We start from the raw sequence: 21,089 nt of genomic DNA, 5'->3' as shown, positions 1-21,089 counted from the left end.
GGTCTTACGGGAGCCTGAGGGCCTTCGAAATGAACAGACATCGTGAGCTGTGTCTGAGTGATTTAACCCTTTTGTAAGACCAACATCACAGAGGGAATGAGAGAGGATCCAGAGAGGGAGAGCGAAAGAGAGTTATGTGGTTCTGTCAAATGTTGCTCTGACATTTAGGTCAGGCCAACGCTCTAAATGGCATGCAGACAGATTTACTGAGGGCTTTCAGGGAGGCTGACTGCTTGTCTTCTGACTGTCACACACTCAGGGCCTGCCTGGTTTTTTTTTAATAACCCTTTGCTTAGTTTGCCTACATGTCAATAATCTCTTAGCCTTTCTTTTTTGTTCTCAGCTAGAATGAATGCATTGTTCTTCTGTATTTAGACTTTTAAAGCCTTGTATACACTCAGCTTACAGCAGAAAGCTTACAGCTTTCACTGATTAGCTGCTCAAATGTGGTCACTTTTTCATTTGGTCCACTGTGCCTGCACAACAGCAACAGGCTGTCTTGGGATGTGCTGGTTTTGAATTCAAGTTGCAGGGTTCTGGCAAGGTTCAGATCTTTTGGTTCCCAGTTTGCACAGTTGCTTTTACATTTTCTCTCTGTTTAAAAGAGCTGGCAACCATGGGACAGCAAGGCTATGGGCAATGAAAAAGACAGTTGTTAGCCTGAGGTACAATAGCTTATTGATGTAGCTGTTGGAGCTTCTGTTAACTTCCAGGTTGTTTTGGAGTTGGGGCAGTTAAAAAATGAGTTTAGTTCTTAATATTCTAAAGTTCTAAATGAGTGCACTGAACACGTCAAGGAGCGATATCTGTTGTTGAGTTTTTGTCATTTATTAGAGTAAGTTTCCACACCAGTTCATCAGACACTACATTAGCAGTAAGTCATCAATCAATACGCTGGCGACAACAAGCCCTTTTATTGGAAATTCATTGCTATGGAAACAGTTTGGTATAAATTACTTGCTGCCAGCTGTAAAAACTGCAACCTGGCAACAAACTTAGTCATCTATAATTTGTCAGTTTAAAACTGTGGTCTGTAGACGGGCTCTGGAACTGGACTTACCCAACGAGCATAAAGTAGATTAGGAAGTGCTTTGAGTGTGTTTGCATCTGAACATTTCTACTGACTCAATATGCACTTTATGGACTAAAATAGTGGGACACACCTCTTTATCACTGATTTCAAGTGTGGTATGGGGATGATTTTCAATAGTCAGGCTTGGCCCCTTACTTCCAGTGAAGGGAAATCTTGATGCTTCAGCAATACCAAGACATTTTGGACAATGCTATGCTTCCAACTTTGCAGCAACAGTTTGGTGAAGGCCCTTTTCTATTTCAACATGACGGTGCCCCAGTGCACAAAGCAAAGTCCATAAAGACATGGTTGGGAGAGTTTGGTGTGGAAGAACTTGACTGGCCCACACAGAGCCCTGACCTCAACCCCATCCAGCACCTTTGAGTGTTGGATTGCAAGCCAGGCCTTTTGGTCTGACATCTGTATCTGACCTCACAAATGCTCTACTGCATGAATGGGCAAAAAATCCCACAGAAACACTCTGTGGAATCTTGTGGAAAGCCTTCCCAGAAGAGAGGAAGCTGTTATAGCTGCAAAGCTCTCTGTGTATTTAGAATGAAATGTCATTAAAGTCGATGTGGGTGTAAGTGTTGCAATTCTTTTGTCCACAGTATATTTGAGAAATGTTAACATAAAAATAATAATAACATGATGTTTATTTCTTCTATATACAACATGTAATATTGATGAGATATTAAGGGATTTATTTTTCCTTTGGTTGATGTAACATAACGTGTTTGAAGAATATTAACATCTTCTTTTTCAGACTTACTTGCTCACTATCTCATTTTATAATATTTAAAAAGTGGACTTCTAGCCTTGAATCATGAGTGAACAATGACTGAGGGCTGGGATGCTCGTTTGTAGAGAACAAAGAACTGCCTGGCAGCGCTGTTGTTTTTCTAGCTTTAGAAAAGGCTGCTGAAGGGACATTTTCTCAGGAATGGCATGTCTCCTTGTATTAGTTAGCTGAGTTGCAGGACAGCACAGAAAAAAAAAACCAGCTCATCATGATTCACTCTGCACTGCAAAAAATACCCATCTGCACAAACCACTTCACCTAGCACTTGTGCTATATTTCAAATAACATTTTTGTGTTCTTTAGGGTTCTATAATAACCCCTTTCTTCTTGATTCATTTAGTGCTGGCTACCAAAAGGTTCTCATCTGTACACTCAAGTTCTCCCTACTTGACCCCTCCCTATTTTGTGCTGAAAACGTGACTATGTCTGACTGATGCTCATGATACAGTTACAGTTATATCTCCTCCTCCTCCTCCTCCTCCTCCTCCTCTGCTGCTCATCTTCCTCCTCTTTCCTTTCTCACACCTCCTCGTTGTGATGAAGCAAACCCAGCCGACAGCGCTAAAGGTGACAAACAGCTCTGTCATCTTGTGGTAATGCTGCAAATGAAAGCAAAGGAAATACGTAAAAGCATAAGATATGTTGTGCAATGTGTTCTCAAAAAGGGGAATATAATACAAGAAAATGTTTGAGTCCAAGAATTTCATGTTCCTATTTTGATAAAAATGACAAATTGCTTTTCTTTAAAGAAATAACTTCTAAGAAGGCCTACACAAATTTTTCAGAGTTAAAAAAAAGAAATAGTGCAAGTAACTAAAACACGAGTGCTCAAATGTAGTGATTGATGTGGCTTGGACTTACTTCATTCTTTAATCTTATAACAAACAAATATAAAAATGTTAACCAACAACCTTTACGCTTATGCTCCCACTCCACTTCTTTATTCTCAGATGAATCCTCCAGCAGTCAGTATACTACAATTAGTGCTGAATGGGAGGCGACGGTGTCCCACGCACGCACAGCTTTCAAATGCCAAGTGACAAGAGCAGAAAGCTTGGCTGTCTCAGTGATGCAAGAGCCAGCAGACATCTGGGAATGTCGAGTTGCTAAGGGCAGTCAGAGATGAGAGGGAGGCGAGGGGTGTGGGGTCGGGGGGTGGGGAAGACATGTAGCTTTGGTAGGAAAGAGAGAGGGCAGATGAAGCAGGCAAGGGTGAAGGTTGAGGGAGCGGATCACAGGACAGGGACGCAGCAATGCCGATATGGGTGAATCATAAAAGCGGATCCCCAGACAGGAAGAGTGTGGATGATGCAGTCTGTCAGGTCTCCATTCTGTCAGCAGAGTGCCTCTGCTCCCCTCAGGCCGCACAACACGGCCTTGCCTCGTTTTGCGCTCTCATCCATTCGCATACCATGTCCTCACGCACCCTCTTGTCCCCCACCCCCCTGCCGGTGCACTTCACTGCACAGTGATTTTGGCCACAGGGACAAAAAAAACAAAAAAACAAAACAAAAGAAGATTGTTATGCATTTATTGCTTTCATGCAAAAGTGCATCTGAAGTTTAGGATTACGCAGATGGTGTCAAACGTTTGCTTCAGGTGATCAGACAATCCCCATATTAACTTTGAGTGTCAACCAAAACCATTAATCCTGATTGAACGTGTCGTGGATTCTTTAAAAAATGGAAATACATTGCCATCTGTTGGAAGAAATGTAGCATTGCACCTAAGTTTTTAGAAAAACTAATATCCCCTTAATTGTTGGTATACACTTAAATCCAAAAAGAGTAATAGCATTAGAAGACTTAGCTGTTAGTAGTGGAGTTTTACTGGACCCTGAACAAAAAGAGTTGTTCAGCTACCTCAAAGCCTTTATATTTCCTTTCTTCTTCATTTTCTCTTTGTTTTATCATTAAATCACCCAAATTATCACCAGACAACAGAGAGAAGCAGAAAATGCGTTAATCTCTTTAAGCTTTGATGACCGATAGGGGCCCAGGACAGCACTCCTGAGAATATCCTTCACATGATAGTGCGAACCTTATTATAGTTTGCCTCCCTGTCCTCACATACTCACGTACACGGGAGTGCGTTCCGGCACACACAATCCTGTATACACGCCGTAATGTGAGACAGCAAATGAGGGCAGCATCGATGTATGATGATGGGTTCTCATTTTAGTCAAGACTCACGCAAGGTATCACAAGGTTCAGGACGAGAGCCAGAGGGTCAGTTAACTCGTCTTCCTCTGCTGTCTCAGTGACCCGCAGCCTGACCTGATGTAAACCAGGCTACAAACCACCAGTTGCAAATGAATTGAATAGCTATTTATTGCGTTTCCATTATTTGTGGACATTAAAGTTTCCCGATTGCTACTTTGCTATTTACATCTTAGATCTTGGCATGTGAGCTACTCAATAATTAAACAAGTCGCCTTGCACCTCAGGGTCACCTCAGCTCATCAAGTTTCTGTCCTTGTTTCTCTCTTTTTTCCCATCATTGCTACTTATTGTTTGCACACACTGCAGTAGCTGTGCCAAGTTCGGTACTGTGCCTCCTCTGTGCAGCGCCCTGTAAAGAGTAGCCATCCGCTGTGCCAACATTGGCTTTTGGCCAGTTTGTTAAAGGTGCCAGCGTCGGACTGGAGCCAGCTTACAAAAGGTCAGCATACCCCAGACGGGATCAAGTGACTTCTACTGAACTGCAGTATCACTCAAACCACCACTTTATCGCACACGCTGTCACACTGTGAGACTTTGCTTCTTGTGGTGGATTAGCAGATAATATGAGTATGTGGGGTGATATGAGGTGTCTGTCTGTGTTAGAATAGTACCAGGATGAAAGTTGACGCAGTCTGTTGTCTATCTATCTATATAGATAGACAGAGAGAGAGAGAGAGAGAGAGAGAGAGTTTTATATATATGTATATATATAGAGAGAGAGAGAAAGAGAGAGATGGATAGATATAATTTTTTGTTTCAGTAAATGGAGATGAGAAGCATACACATGCAGGTACACAGCGGAGACACACAGTCAAAACACTAGAGGACTCATATATACATACAGAACTGTAACCACCCAGTCCATTATGTTCTTGTAACTATAGGACAGCCTATTTTAACTAACTAATTTTAGTTTTTAGCCTACTGACTTTAGCCTACAGATTACATGAATGTTTTGTTTTTTCACACTCAGTAGTGAAATATAATTAACTTCACAGCAAACAAGTTACACAACAAGTCTGAATTATCATCAAGGTTAACATCAGAGATCATCACTGAGAGACCTTGTGACCTGTTCACCACGAATTTGAACATTTCGAAACATGCAAGCATTGCATCACAAAGAATACAGTGCGCATTTGGTGCACTTCTTCTTGTGCACACTTATAGCACCTGCTCGTTATGATCGTATAACCATTCGTGCGTCAGTGGGTAAAACGGGTCTCACAAATGATGTAAATCCATTTCAGAAAGAGGAAGATGTCATACACTATTGTATTACTAACCCTCTACTATAGAAACTTTGGGAAGCAGAATGAAATGGACTGTTTGCCATGTGAATTAATTTCAACTCCTGCCAGCAGGAACTAAAACTGAAACTATAAATGACTGCTTAGAGACAGGCAAACATAGGAGCAAGAGTTTCACTTTAAAGACCTACCGCTAAGGTTCAAAGAGTTAATTTATCTGATAATCATCATTTAATTCTGCTGAAACTTCCTAAGATTATATACTTCTAACACTGACATTTTTCTTAATTCTTCAAATTCCTCAAAATGAAAAAAAAAATTGCTTTTATAGCAATCTCCAAATCCAAGAACAAAGAACTGCTGACTGTTCCTTCAGAGGGTCAGCGAGTTATCTTATGATTAATACTGAAAGAGTGTGTGGCTGTTAATACATTGTCTGTGAATGGTTGCCAACAAGGATTATGATCTTTTCCTAGATTTATATTGACCACACCATTCATCTGAGGTCCAAAGTCTTAAAACACCTTTATATTTCTTGTCTCCACCTTGTTGTGAAGCAATGAAGGATGAAACTTCACATTAATATGGTTAAATCTCGGGTTCCAGTCTGTCAGTGAATATTTTGATGCCAAGCCACTCATGTCTCATCAAGTATCATCAAATAAAGATAGAAATTGTTTCTTAATTTTCTGCTTCCTTCATTTCTAGTGAGTCTGGTCAAAGTTTCTTTTAAACAAAACCTTCATGTTGTGTCATTGTAAAAGACAAAAAAAAAAAGTTGTTTCTTCTTTTTGATCACATGAATTTCTTTTATTGAAGAAACTCAAAGAAAGAGAAATGTTTCAAATCTCTAATGCCCCACTATTGCACCTTTTATCTACACAAAGCAAACACATACTCACTTTGTTCCATTTGGTACATTATAAAGTGATATTGGGCCCATAATACACAGCAAATATTCACACATCATACACATAAATGTTTAGAGCGTTAACTAAGAAATTCAGCTACAAATAAATATTCAAATAATTCTTTTAAAAAAAATCTAGTACTCTTACTGAAATGTTGATGTTTATTTGCACAAATTAAGTTCAAGATTATTTGAACATTTATTTGTTAAATTGATTAATAAAAATCAAACCTCTCTTGTTTCCGAGTCTGGGACCATTAAAGGAGTTACAAGAAAGGGGTTACACAAGACAAAACCGGAGAGAAATAAAATGAAAGAAATATATATGTTTCAGCTGCGTCAAAGGATGTTTATTTTTTTGAGAGTCTGCTTCGAATCATTTAATCAATCAAATATTTGCTTTGTCTTTAGGGGTCACACAAGCCAAAAAAAAAGAAAAAGAAAAAAGAAATCCACACACAACCAAACCCACTACATCTCTCTGTGTAGCATTTAGTAATATTGCACCAGTTTTACTAATCGTCTCCATATCATCTTTCTGAAAATGTTGAAGACATTATAGACATATACATATAGACATTATAGTTAATTTCATCTTGCTAAAAAATGCTACACACATGGGTTTTTCACACCTTTCCTTCCCATTTAACATTCAACCTATCCCACCATTCCCTTGTTTGTCCTCGCTCGATGTCTCTTCCACTTATAAAACCACCAGCACAATGAAAACATGTAGAGCACAAAGAATGCTGGGAAATCAGAAAGGAAAACGATGAAGAAGCATCCAGCTAGTAGGAGGGCGCAGATTAGAAGTCTGGTGATGTGACTGAGGATGTATAACATACTCCACCACACAAGACTATTGGACTCTTTTAATTTCTCAGAGGATGGGCTCGGATGTTTGTGGGATGGGTGATCTGATCGATTAAAACTCTCCTTGTGGGCCACTACACACTCCTCTGTTTGTCTATCTGCCTCCTGATGGGTGACTGATCTTTCTTTTATTTGGCTGTAGTTTTCCTGATCATTTAGAAGGCTTTGGGACGATTCCTTCCATGACTGCCTACTCTGAATAGCTAAAATTGGTGTGAGATCTTGACTGTTATGAGCACTCGAGTTTAAATCTGTCTGTGATACCAAGAGAGTTTGTTCTGTTGTGATGGATGACTGACTACTTTCTTTTGGTGAGCATTCATTGGTCTCGGTCTCTAAGGTTTGCTCTAGACCTTGACTTGAATTTGAATCTGACGGTAATTCTGTCAAGGAAAACACACCTGAATCAAAAGCATCATCAAAGTCTTTCCCAAAAACAAGATGGCAATCATGTGTAATATCAGGTATATCTGTCAGCTTGCCCACCACTCCATCAACAATAGTCAAGTCTGTATTAGAGGCCTGTACTTTCAGACTGAACACCTCTTCCCAAATCCTCCTGACCAAATCTTCTCCAAATCTCTCTATGAACACCCCCTCCAACCCCGACTCTATCTCTTCAAGTGCTACAGTATTTTCAGCTGTAATGGGGTCTTTTGTTCCCTCTTTCAATTTTTGATATTCAACACATGGAGAGCTCTCAACTTCTGCTGACAACTCTTGTTCTTTCAATTGAGCTGGAGCATTCTTCCTCTCCCCCTGAGGGATCCCCACATTACCCATCAACTCCCCCAGTGCTTCTATTTTCAGCTCTCCAGTACTCACCCCCTCATCTTTGTCTCTGTGACTCATATCTTCCTCTGTTCTTTCTAATGTCTCAGGTTGGCGTTGAAGTGCTGTTGAAGTGTCTTTCTTAGCAGCGTATTCCTTTGCTGTAACTTTTTCTGGGCTTATTTCATGGCCTACACCCTCTCTCTGACCCTTCATAATGTCCTGTGAAGGAGCCCAACTCATTTCCACAACCGTCAGAGGGATTGAGTTGCATTTATCGGTTGGAAGTGGTCTGAATGCATCTTGGTCACTGTGGAAGACCTTTTTCAATTCTCTTGATTCCACTGTGAGTCTTGTGTGCGTAGATGGGCTTATTTCTTTTTGCTCCTCAAATATTCCATCACGGCTCAATCTTTTTCCTTCCTCTGTCTGATTTGAGGCTAATACATGTTCACCTGTTCCAGATTTTAGCCCATCATTCTGATGAATTTGTGTCAGTTTTGGGTCCTCCTCCTCCCACTTCTGAATGTGTTGCTCTTCCATTGCCTGGATTGGCCTTGACTGTTTTTTATGTACTTCTGGAAATATTAATATGTTCTCCCTTTGCCATGATGAATTCAGCTGTGACGCATTGTCATTATCTTGCCATGCTTCATCATTTAACACCTGGATAATTCCTGCTTCTGCACCAGTTGGTCTCTTTGTTTCTTTGCTTGTTGTGCAACAGGGAGGTTCCAGCTCTGTCTTTTTGAATACTTCCAAGTCTTTGCTAATGGAAGCAGCATCTTTACTGTCTGATTCCAGCAATTCAAATTTTCTTCCCAGTATTTGGCTCTGCTTGTAATTGTCCTCACAAGCTTGGTTTGGATTGAATTTGTCTGCATGTGACTGTGCAGGTCTTGTTTCACTTTCATCGCTCTCATTCTCCTGTAATGGATTTTCACTGTTTTGATTCAGCCTGAATTCCTCACATTGCTTTTCTTCTGCATACCTCTGGGAGATTTCGCACTCTTCTGTTTTCTGTGGCCTAAATATCTCCTCTCCTGTGGATGCTTGATTTTCCATACAGTTATTCACAATCCCTTCCTCCACTCCTTGTCCAGGTGTGGAGAAGACAAACCTCTTCTCATCCTTTGTCCCCTGTCTGATTGTTGCCCTAAATGCCAGCATGTCATCCTTTGCATTGTTCCGGGTGCCTGTAACCTGCCCTTCCCTGCTGGAAGAAAGACCCTCATCCAGCCTTGCTCCCTGTGAGATCCTATCAGCGACGCTGGCATTCTGAGAAGCTGGCATTGCTGTCATATCTGTTGTCTCTGATTCCCCTGAGCTTGTTACAAAGCTGAGGGGCCCATCTCCTCCTATTCCTTCTGCTTCTTCTATTATTCCCTCTCTTTCTTGCTCCCACGTCGCGTGCTTGTGACACTCAGCTGAACTGTCGACAGAGCCCTCGGACACAGGCGCTGCTCGCTTGAGGCAAAATTCCTGTGGAGTGTCCATTACGGAGTTAGTCTCTGACCTTCTGGAAGAATCTTGTGTCACTATGTTGTCATCTCCTGGGCTGCTGACACATGCTTCTGCTGGCTGGTGCTCTGCAGCATTCGAGGGAGCATTAGCCAACAAAGTTTTGCAAGTGTCTGACAGCGGCTGACATGAAGCTGAAGTGTGTGCATAAAAGATGGTGGGTGTATCCTTGCCCACCTGAAATTCATGCTTCTGACTGCTTGCCACATTTTGGGGTTTGGGGTCTTTATCATTTGAGGGAGACACTGATGTGGCTGTCTGCAGCCATTCTGATTCTGGAACACCAGAATCATCGGTATGGCTCGGCCCATTAAGAAATGCCTGCCATACATCGCACACAGACATTTCCTTGTCAGTGGGATCATCTTCACCATTCAGAATCGTATCCCACATATCATTAACAGAAGATGTGTTTTGCATTTTGTCCACTGATGCTTTTGACAAGGTCCAGTCCAGTGTAAGCAGAGGAATCTCATGGTAGGTGAGCACTTGTGGATTCTCTTTGGACTGTTTCTTTTGGCGTTGCTGGAGACAACTGGCAGAGTCGCTCCATGGAGTTGGTAAAGGCAGAGAATGTTCCTGGTCGTTGACTGAGACATGTGAATGAGTCTGTGGTACATGCTGCTTCCTTTGGAAGAGGTAGTCCTGCACACGTGCCAAACATGTTGCTCTCTGTCTGCTTTTTGCTCTATCCACCTGTCAAAAAGGCCAAAGGTCAAGGGTCAAGCCAAGTGTTAATGCTTGAACTACTTGAACTATAACCAGAGGCTACCAGTGTTTAGTTAGTGTTTGAGGCTATCAAATACTTTTTTGCAAAAAATGTAATGGATCATTCCTTGAGTATTCTCTGATCTGAAACATGAATGTGACTTCAGAATATAAGCCTATTTTTTATTTACGTCATCAATTTTGGCACATGTTTACAAGCAGGTTGCATTTATTATTAATAGTTATCATGTGAGCAACTTCAGACATGCTCTCAAGTGTCAAGTTAAGAGACTTTTCATATCCCTCTGGGACACACTGAGCACTGTGCAGTATCACTTATGTCTCTTGCTCAGCTATCACATCATTGCAGACAGAACACACTTTCGTTCTTGCTTTATATCTACAGTTTCTTGTTTATTTGCCTGTCTACAGCTGAAGACAAATAAACATGGTGTTGGTGTGAATACTCAGCATTTGACCAGCATTGATTGTGAGCTGTCTTGTGTAGCAGTGTTTACTTCTGGGTGATGTTTCTTTTTTTTGTTTGCTTGTTTTTTTTTTTTCCAAGACGAGCCTGTCAGTCCAAAAGTATAATAAATGAATCTCACCAAAGATTTGCGCTCTTTGCGGTGTAATAATGATTGTATTTCTGCTCTAACATCGTTTCTGTCAGCCTCGTCTGCTTTATCTGTGGCATCTGCTTCTGAAAAAAATAAAGACAAACATAAACATCCACGCTTGCACAATTTCACACGTACTTAAACACATACATGCATTCGTGTACATGTTGCACACACATTTAAAATTTAAGTTTGCACACCTGTAACAGCTGTTGAGGTGTTACTGATCTCCCTGATCTTTTCCTCCGCACTCCCTCTCCTGTGTTTTAAAATAAAGGAGGAATATCATTACATTAACTCAGAGTTTGACAGAACAAAACACAGATTCCCTCCAAAATGCAGAATTTGTCTCAACAATTATTGGATAAAATGTTGCATACATCCAAACAGGGGTGCCTTATTTTTGACTGAATCTCCATTGTTTCCATGTTTGGGTGTCTGTTAAGCAGACATATAGAGTGGTGAAGTGTGGCACTGTCACATTGACCAGATTTTTAAATTCTAAAAGCCACACTGATAGTGGCTCATCATGACTCAATGTTCAGTGTTTAACCTGTCGTTTATCTATGATACATCTCGTTTGGTTAAAGACTTTTTACACTGTTGTTTGTCTCCGTGTCACCTGTACTGTAACTGGCCCAGTAAGGGCTTTGCTATGATTATGACACACAGTGAGGGATGTTCGCTATGATCCTTTTTTCTATGGACACGGCACAACTCTGTGATCAGACTTTAAAACTGATGCAATTTAAATGCCTGTAATGTTTTTGACTTCTGTATGATCACATTCCCATAACTTTTATGCCACAGTAGGTCAGAACTGAAACATTCACCCATACATAATAAGCAATTTTTGTTCCCAAAGCAGACAAAAAGCAGTGTGTTAGCTGGTGTCAAGGAGGATAAGGTGAGGTTTCCTTTCTGTGGTGAGACGTCATGGAAACCTGGACAGACACCTGACCTTAAATGGGCAATATGTGCTCTACACTCCGAACATTCACTACTGAAACGTTACATAACAGCTTACTGTAAACACAGAAAGGCCCAACCAGCGGGCAACATTAGCTTGTGGGTCCACCTGAGAAGATTAGCACAGTCTGCATAGACGCTTTTATTGTGTCAGAATTTCCCTGCACAGCAAAGACAAGAACTTGTATTAGGTTTACTTCTATGATATGTGCGCTCTTAAATACCCTCCACCTCGTTTGAATATTGACATCTATTGTTGACGTACAACGGTGACCCAGCTTCCTTCAGCAGCGGCATGTTTAAAAAAAGATTCAGCATCAGGTTTTCTCACCTGCTAGCTCTGAGGCAGCTCCTCTTGCTCCTCTGGCTGGCACTCTCCTCTTGCACTTGAGGCCCAGGCTCATTTACATGTCCTTTCTGGTGGCAGAACAGCACATAGTTCATTTCCTTGTTATTAGCCCAAAAAGTGCCCACTGAACTTTCATAGCGCAGACAGATCTCCACTCTGGTCCCCTCTCTCTCAAAGGGAGGAACCAGGGTGTACTTAAAAGTAAACCTGTCTGTTTTCCTATCACTGGATCCAGGCACATACTCCGCCAACAGTTCAAAGTAGCTTTTCCAGCGATCCAAGCTCATCCGGACATAAACAGACTTACTGTAGCAGAGGTTGACCACCCTGATGATGCCACGGATTGTGGTGGTTCCTGGGAGGAGCTTGATGCTTTCCAGCTCAACCATCTGTGCCTGTACCCTCTGGTCCAATTCCTCTAGGGACAAGGGGACTGTGAACAGACAGGACATGTAGAATTCCTCCGAGGGACAGGTTGTCTCCCTCTCAGGGGGCAGGCTGACTTCTGACTCTGTTACTTCAGCATTGTCAAACTCCTTAACCGACACCAGGTTGAGGCCAAATGCATCGGCGAATGACACCTTCCTCCGAATGACTGGAGGAGGCTCCTGGTCTGAGTCCTCATCTGTTTCCTCATCTGTGGTGGAACTCGCGGGAGTTGAGGCCTCCATTCCTCCCTCTTCCTGCTCCCTACTTTTCCCCCGTTCATCCTCTTTTACCATCACTCCATCCTCTTCCCATGGTTGAATGTACAGAGCCTCCATGATGTAAGATAAGTCTGAGAAGCAGCTGTCTGCCTGTCCTGTCGTCTGTCTGGCTTGAAGGGTGGCACACACCAGAGTGCCCCTAGCCTGGCTGCAGTGATACTGTAGAAGGGAGAGCAGGGAGAGGACGTGACTTGACAGATGGAGTTCGGTTACAGCTGAACATTGTGAGTCTGAGCCAGACCTATTAATAGGACACATATAACTGGACCAGAGCAGGCCAGTCATCCACTCAGTTATCCTCTCACAATATGTTTGCTGGTTACAAAATAAATAAATGGAATTATAGCTTTTAGAAAAGACTTTAAAGTCAAGTAATTACATTGACTGGATGTTTCTTTGAATGTGAAAATATTCCTGAATCCAAATCTGCATTTTAACTTCACTATCCTTGATCTGAATTTAGACTGCAGTGTAATGGTATGATAAAGTGTTTTGCATGGTGGCCAAGTGATGACAGAGACTGTCATGTGACCAGAGGGTTGCATGTTCACATTGTCCTTAACTCTGGGCAGAAATTTAATCTGCTTATTGACAATCTATACATGTTACTCGCCTCTTTCTCTTTTACACTGTGAATGTGTTTTCTTTCTTCATGGTACAGGATATCATTTCATTGCCATTTAATGTAATCTGCATATAAATGCACGGCTTCAAGATGGGATGAAATCAGACTTATGTCATTCTGACCACTTACCTCCATGTGCAGACTGCAAAAACAAACAAACAAACAAGTCTCTGTGCTTTAAAGGTCTCTGTGTTAAGTGAGCATCTGGATTGAGTATCTACAGCTCCTTTTGTATCATCATCGGTGGAGGCCGCCTTCATTTTTAGGTTCACCGCTGCATCTCAGAACAGAAGAACTGAAGATTATTCTGCTTTTTTATAGCAGATTGAATTTGTTTGTGTGCATGTATGTGTGTGTGTGTGTTACTGTTGTGGAGGATAAAAAGTTCATCTAATCCTGGAAATGCAGTGCTACTATACCCCAAAATCCAGTATGCCTGGTAAATAGACTTTTGTGCTGGTTATACAATCCTTTACAGGTAAGTCAGTGGGTTTTTGTCCTCAAAAGGTTCTTTGTTCTATGATTTGAAGTCAACTATGTGCTCTTTTTACTTTTAATTGCAGTTTTCAGCTTTCAATTGCAACTTTTGTAAGAGCAGATATACATGAACAAATGTTTAGAATACTATATATTAATAGTTACATACAAGTATTAAACTAGATAATAATTTAACAATGTAACAGTTTTTAAGTGACACACTATTCACATTTCAAAAGAAAGTGGACAAACTCCTGATCAAGAAAAGATCAGAGCTGAATCAGCACCTTTTTAACTGTTTAACAAAGTGTGTTTTGCTGTTATCAACCCTGTTTATTGGGCAGCAGCTTGTATGTCTGATGTATATCAGTAGATGGCACTATGTGATCGGAGTAAAACACGTCAGCTTCAGCTACAGCTCAGACAATTGAATTGGCATTTGCACTTCTTTTGTGATAATGAGTTCCAAGTGTGCAGATAGTGAAGGAGGAAAATCATTTAATATGAAGACAAATGAGAAATAATAATAATAAAAAAAAACTTCCCAAGTGTTCTTTATATGTTATTGTCTTATGGTAAAGTGGATGCTGTGTTATTAAAATTGACCAGTAGGTGGCAGCATATTACCACAATCCCGTGCAACTTGTTTTCTCTTTTCATACTCATCACTTCCCAGATGCTGTTTCCTCCTGATTATGTTTGTTAAAATAACAATTAGGAAACAAACAAAGAAAAACACAACAATCTAACAGACCAGCGTCAATGCATAGTAGGCAATATCCGATGCCTGTCCCATATTATCGGCTGGAAGAGCACTTGTTTTAACTTCAATCACATCAAATACAAATTTGGCTTTTTTATTTTTTCATTTCTTTTATTTTTTTAAAGTTAGGCCAGTTTTGGAACATTTTGGACATAAGCCGCTGTATGACACCAGTGCGGGATATTCAGTGCCTGTCCAGCAATGTGGAGAAATAGTTTTACACTTACTAGGTACTACAATTAATATAAACAGTAACAAAAAGGGATATCTCGAGGACTTTGTTTTTAGTCAATAAAAACAATCTTCGCTTTATTAACGCTACTTAAATTCCCACTGGAATGACACACCGGCTGCAAACTGTGCTTCCTTCATTAAAACAATTTAAACATGTCCATACGCAAATCACACTTCATACAATTAGTAATTTATGATATAAATAACAATATGGCATTTTATGATGATGACAGTAGGAACAATGAGACAAGATACATTTCTCTGGTCTCTTACATTTTTAAACCCCCACCATCAGCACCACCAGCAGCCTTTCTTCTCGTCTGTTGATAATAATCCGGTCATTCATTTCTTGACCGTGAACGTCTCAGCAATTTTTGGGGGGGGGGGGGAGAAAGAAAAGAAATACGAGACACAGTAAAGCAAACTCGGATCTACTATTAAATATATAAATCCCAGGCTAATTTACCTTGTGAAGGTGTGACAGAATGGGTAAGAAAAATTCCTTTAGTCAAACTGTGCATCTTGTTATGTTATTTTGGTCATAAAGTATTTATTTAGCAGCGATTTTATTTGATGGAATTTAGAATAAATCATTGAAATATGTATGTTCTGTGATAAAAAATATTTTGTAAGACATGTACAATTACAGGATACCACTCATTTTACTGTATACACACACACACTTCCAGACGATTATTAAGTTATTAAGTTTTTCTCTACAAACTGATTATTTAATGAGGTGCCTGCAACATGTAAAAAAAACAAAACAAAACAAAAAAAACAAAACATAAACGTAAGGCTAATTTTAAATGTCTGATCAAAAGTGTCATAACTAACGCTGGACGTACACAGTTCACAATCAGCCTTGAGTGATGCTCAAGCTGAAGTCTAATTTTGTTCCCAGGTGATGATATTTTACAGTCCCGCAAAAGATTAGGCTCATATCTTTAATTTTGGATCGATGTAATTCCTCTGCTTCAATTTACACAACAACGTCTGGGTTCTGCGTTTGCTTCATGCCTGATACACAAATATAACAGGAAAAACAACTTTTCATCAGAACAGGCTATCCTCAAGATGAAGAAGATTAAGAAGGTGAATCAGGTTTGATGTCGGACACAGTCACAGTGTCGTCGCTGTGGAACAGGATATCACAGAAAAGTCTAGTATTTCTTTTTATGGGGGAATATAACAGGAAAATTACTGGAATGTGTGTAGATTTTTAAAATATAGTTCCCATTTGCGGATGTATCTGGAATAAAGTGACTTTTTGGTGATCTCCATCATATGAGTTTTTCAGACAGAGCAACTCGCGCACTTATCTTTGGGTGGAGGGTGGAGGGGGGGTGACAGTCCCGTTACTGGAAGCTTCAATCCCCAACAACAACAATGTGTGACTATCACGGAAGCTGAACCCTCCGATACGAGCCGCCTCTGCTGGAGACACGCTGGACCGCGAAACGCTTGCAAATGAGGAAACAAACTTTTTAAAAAGAGACACACTTTTTTTGTGTGTGTGTGTGTTGTTTAGATACCCAGGTGGCCCTGACGTCACACGGTGGTCGCAGTACGCCCAAAAATAACAACACACATACACACACCTCCGCGTACAAGCAAGTGCCTCCCCTGAGGGGGGGTTTCTAGTCCCAAATATACTTGCTAGCTGGGATACGGCTTGATGTGTGTTTCGGTCGTAACGTAAAAGAAAAAAAAAAAAACAAGCCGCGTCTTCCTCGCATTGCGCGTCATTCAAACAGGACTCAGTGTACTGCTTTTCCCTGTGTTGCATTAGTAATAACAGCGGCGTTGACGGGAGACAGCAGGAGAGAGAGTGCGTGTGTGTGTGTGTGTGTGTGCGTCTCCGACAGCGGTGCCCAGCGGAGGAATATGAGCTTTTTATTTACTCTGCAGCTTGTTGTTCATTTTCTCTGCTTTATGGTGAACTTGGACAGTCACGTGTGAAGATCTGTGCGAGTACAGAGGACGGCGACTTCTCACCTGGTGTGTCCCTTTGACTTTACCGTGAGGGAAATATACCTGCCATTTTTTTGTGGTAAGTTTTTTCTTGCCCAAGAGCTTATTTCTCTCCGCACTCTGACTTTTCACTGCTCTGTCCACTGCGTTTGAATTAGGAAGTGGTTCCGCCGGACACAAGTTTGTCCAGCTTTATTATCAAGCGCTTTGCAATTCGACACGCAATATTATTTCCACGTTGCGCGTGGACTTTGTGTGCTTTTTTAATTACCGAGCAGCTGTTTTCACGTTTCACCCCACAGCGTAGCGCGTTCGGCTTTTTTTCTTGCGAGGACCTGCAGACGGTACTGCCCCACACTTTGCCTGGTCTGAACGCTTAACGCTGACTTCTGAAAAACCCGACTTAGTGTTTCCTATCAGCTTATTCTTTTAATCTCGAATTGAATTTATAAATTCGACTCGCAAATTGTTAGCCGGTAAGCAAATTTTTAATTCGGGGCAAATTGATAAATGGCGCCGTATCTGAAAACTTTAAAGCGTATTCGGTTCAGAACTGTGCTGAATTCGGTAATATTATTGATAAGTGCTGTTACATTTGTGTTTGAGCCATACGCGCCGTTAAAGATCTATAGGCTAATGTCAGATTATACCTGCATATGTGTCATTGACAGCTAATTTGCCTATTTAATGTTTACTGTCTTTTATGGGTTATTTCTTCAGTAATTATTAAAAACTTAAGCAAGCAGTGAATTGTGTGTGTTACAACTTGTATGTCACATTAAATGTATGTGGCATCTTATTTGTCTTATTTATCAAATATGATTACTGCAGTGTTAGAAATTCCTTTAGTGACCGTTTAATCACCTGTGACACACAGGGGTTTTTATATATGTTTAAAAGTATTTTTTCCATCAATGCCCGTATTCTTAAAATATCTTTGTCACAGTTTCTTAAGCTCAAGCCTGTACACTAAAAAAAGCAAATGCAAATAGATTTAAAATATAGCCTGTATTATAATTATCAGTGTTTTACCTCCGTGTTCAGTGTCCATGATTAGCAGCAGCTCAACACCTTACCGTGCTTGCTTGTTCCATTTTTATATTCCATCTTTTTTTTTCCTTGTCCAGAAACAAACAGGAAAGCTTGTAGAATATCAGTTTTCATAATGATTAACCTCACATCCTAACTAATGAATCTAAACACTCCAAGCTCATAACATCTCCTGCTTAGTTCCTCTGTTTCACTCTCTGTGTCTTGCCACTGTTCTCCCCCGCAATCACTGTAGCCCAAAAATCAATAGATGTGACTTTTTTTTTTTTTTTTTTGGTAAAGAAAGGCTAACAAGGTAGTGGGAGCCGCTGAACTCTCCAGGCCTGTCCTCTGATCAGCTTTCACCCCTGGATTAGCTGGATCGACCCTCCTTGTTCAAGCCGCAGGGTGCACAGGTGTTCCCTCCTCAGTTATGCAGGTGTGGGCCAGTTCCCCCCTCACTCAGCAGCTCTCACTCTTCAAAGGCCAGGCGGCAATAAATGCCCCTTGTGAAATATGTCAGCGACTAGTGCACAATCAGCCCCTTTATTGAAGTGCCCCGTAATCATTTCTTAAGGCGTGTTTAAAACAGTCCATACCGTCTTGTTTACTTGTTGCTGAGGTGGTGTGTGCTTACAAGGTCACTTGATTTTGTAAAACAGGATGTATTTTTTTTTTCACCCCCCCAAGGCAAAGGGATAGATGGAAGGAGACTTGCTATTAGTCTCCCTGCAAGACTGACCGTTGTTGGGTGCACTTATTACCCCGACTCTCCCCACTCTGTGTCCATTTTTTGATTGCTGCATTCATCATCGGGCGGTCGTGCTCTACATTATGGTAATAGGAAAATGAATGTCCTCCACAGGATTAATGTGTATACCCTGTCATACATTTCAATCATTTATCAAAATTAAGATTCAGCTTTCAGCTCAATGAACACCGGTTGATGCATGATTTTTATCTCAGATATGGAAATTGTTGCTTCCAGCTGAGCTGAAGTAGAAAATGCATGAAAGGACAGAACATTTGTTTTGCAATTCTGAGAATCCTGTGAAAACTTTGCATGGATTTTTGCCGCGAATGTAGAAGCTGCTTGCAGTACAGTGCAAAATGTCAAAGAGTATAGCTGTGGATTTTATGCACATCGGTTCTGTTTTGAGTCAGGCTACTTCCGAGGCAATGAAACACTTGCTCACTTTTGGATTAGCTTTTGAATTGCACCGTCACCCATCCCCCAACACCTCTGTAATGAAACAGACCCGTTCGCTCAACCCTTGAGGTGTTGCAGAAATTGGGGGAGAAAATGGGTAAAAAAATCGAGGGAGTGGTGCAGCAGCCTCACTTCTCTAAACATCTTACCGAGCTCATCCACACATGCCTGCGCGGCGTGTTTTCATATACAGCTCACTTCGCCCTGTTACTGAGCTTAAAGGCAATTAAATGGCAAATGTAAAGGTTTTATCCCTGTTAACTTAATGGAAATGTTTCCATGACAACCTGCATGCAAGTTAAAGCAACCAGAAGTGATCAAGTCTGTTTTTTTTCTCTCCCTCCCACTTCAGCTCCCTCCACCCTCCCCCCCTCGTAAGAGTGGAATTTGTGTTGACAGTTTTGGCCTTTAATGGCACTTTTGTGCCGCTCAAAAGTATTTGTTTACCAGGATCATATGCTGCAAGCTGTCAGACTCGGAGAGATTGACTTCTTAAGATAAAAGAGTGTATTACATGCTTAAGAGGCCACCCTTTTGCACTGTAATTATCCACATCACAGTAATGATGTTTTGTGTGCCACAGTTGCTAAGTCTTGAGACAGCTCAGACTTTTTTAGTTACGCTCTAGGTCACTTCTTAAGGCCGACTCGACACTGTTGTGAGCGAGAAACGCTGTGACTCTTTGGCTGGAGAAAGCCGTGCAGGGTGGGGTCAGGGGATGAGGATTAGAAAGGAGATCGCTGGCTGCCCACATGAGGGTGAGTTAAGAGAAATCTGAGCGACGAGTCAGTCGGTTGCTGCCTCTTTTTCCCCCACTCGGGCCATTTGTGTCATCGCAGCTCCTGCTCCAATTTAGAGTTTATTTTTATGGGCTTTCAGTGTTTACCTGGCCGAGTTAAGACTACACGGTCATGTATTTGCTCACCATAACAATCAAGTGTCAAATATATCTTGCGAAGATTGTTTTGCAAATATCACATCTTGCGTCATCGTGCCTCCCTCTGAGGATTGTAAAGCCACAAACAAGTGACCCATCTCTCACAAGCCAAGTAGCTTTTGGCCGGTGTGTGTAACCTCACAGAGTGTAAAGGTTCTGAAATGGAAAAGGGATGTGTATGCAAAGTTATAAAACAAACATTTGGTTTGTGTAGACAGTATTTCTTTAAAGCGGTGTGTAATGATTTATACCTTTTCTTAAGGTTTAGAGTTTTCTTCTTGGCACCGTGGTCTTGACCTTGTAGCTAATAGTCTCCCGTTGAGCTGACACTCCAAGCTGCCACAAGCCTGGCCTGTAACACTGGCTGACCTGTCAGTCTGTGTATCCAATAAACTATGCACTCATTTGAATCACAGCACACGGATGGCAGCCACAGACCTTGTTTGTGTTTTTTTATTTTATTTTTTTAAAATCTTTTTCCCTTCCCCTCCTTGTCCAGTTAACAAGTGCATGTTTACTTGCTGGTCAGAGTGGTGTGATTTCATGACGGCTTTTATTCAAGACACGTTCAGAAGGACAGTGTCCTGGTGTGAAAAAATGTGCCGTTGTGTTTTGGGGTCTCGCCCTGATTCAAAGATAGAGGGTCACTCGTGGTAAAAGGCAAGGTCAGTGTTGCTCAGACCGCATTCAGCCGTCAGCCTGTCATTTGTAAACAGTCATGTGAGACAGCAATGAGGTTAAGAGTGGCAGCCAACTCAGCCTTTGTTTAAAGGGCTTTTCATGAAGACATGTGTTATGTTATGCTGCACATTTGAGAATGCAAGCAAAATGAGAAAAGATGAAAAGAAAGTTTAATTTCTTTTTCATTTCCAACCTGATTCTTGTCTCCCAATTGACATCCAGGTGTGTCTAGAAAAAATTCTTAGTTTTTAAGAATATAAGTTTACATGAGTGGTATCTCGGTCAGAAACACAAACAAAACAGTTACTGTGTCCACTCTGTCTCCCATCTCCAAGGACCTTTCCTCTTTACCCAGAGAGACACACAGAGCAAAAAGAGAAAAAAA

General features: G+C 41.1%; 2 protein-coding genes across 7 annotated transcripts in view; one reads left to right on the top strand and one right to left on the bottom strand.

The window, feature by feature from the left end:
- Positions 1 to 6,131: 6,131 nt before the first annotated feature.
- ppp1r3aa (protein phosphatase 1, regulatory subunit 3Aa) lies at positions 6,132 to 13,899 on the bottom strand. Of its 3 annotated transcripts, none has more exons than XM_046379554.1 (4): positions 12,050 to 13,899; positions 10,950 to 11,008; positions 10,738 to 10,829; positions 6,132 to 10,117 (listed from the first exon to the last, which is right to left on the bottom strand). In XM_046379554.1, the coding sequence occupies exons 1-4, from the start codon at positions 13,057 to 13,059 to the stop codon at positions 6,914 to 6,916; spliced, it is 4,365 nt and encodes a 1,454-aa protein (XP_046235510.1). In that variant the 5' UTR covers positions 13,060 to 13,899; the 3' UTR covers positions 6,132 to 6,913. The 3 variants fall into 3 exon arrangements, with proteins under 3 accessions (XP_046235510.1, XP_046235511.1, XP_046235509.1); XM_046379555.1 differs by having other exon boundaries at positions 10,738 to 10,826; XM_046379553.1 differs by having other exon boundaries at positions 10,738 to 10,832; positions 12,050 to 13,898.
- A 2,352-nt stretch (positions 13,900 to 16,251) lies between these two features.
- The window catches only part of foxp2 (forkhead box P2), a 120,077-nt gene continuing 115,239 nt past the window's right edge, over positions 16,252 to 21,089 (top strand). For 3 of the 4 annotated variants that reach the window (XM_046378574.1, XM_046378572.1, XM_046378571.1), the window contains exon 1: positions 16,254 to 16,926. The gene's annotated coding sequence lies outside the window, so the exon portion shown is untranslated. Of the gene's footprint in view, positions 16,927 to 21,089 lie in introns of all 4 variants that reach the window. The other variant, XM_046378573.1, reaches the window with a different exon arrangement.

The sequence above is a fragment of the Scatophagus argus genome, chromosome 22 (genome assembly GCF_020382885.2).
Source record: "Scatophagus argus isolate fScaArg1 chromosome 22, fScaArg1.pri, whole genome shotgun sequence".
Taxonomy (NCBI): Eukaryota; Metazoa; Chordata; class Actinopteri; family Scatophagidae; genus Scatophagus; species Scatophagus argus.
This window is presented reverse-complemented; position numbering and strand designations above follow the sequence as displayed.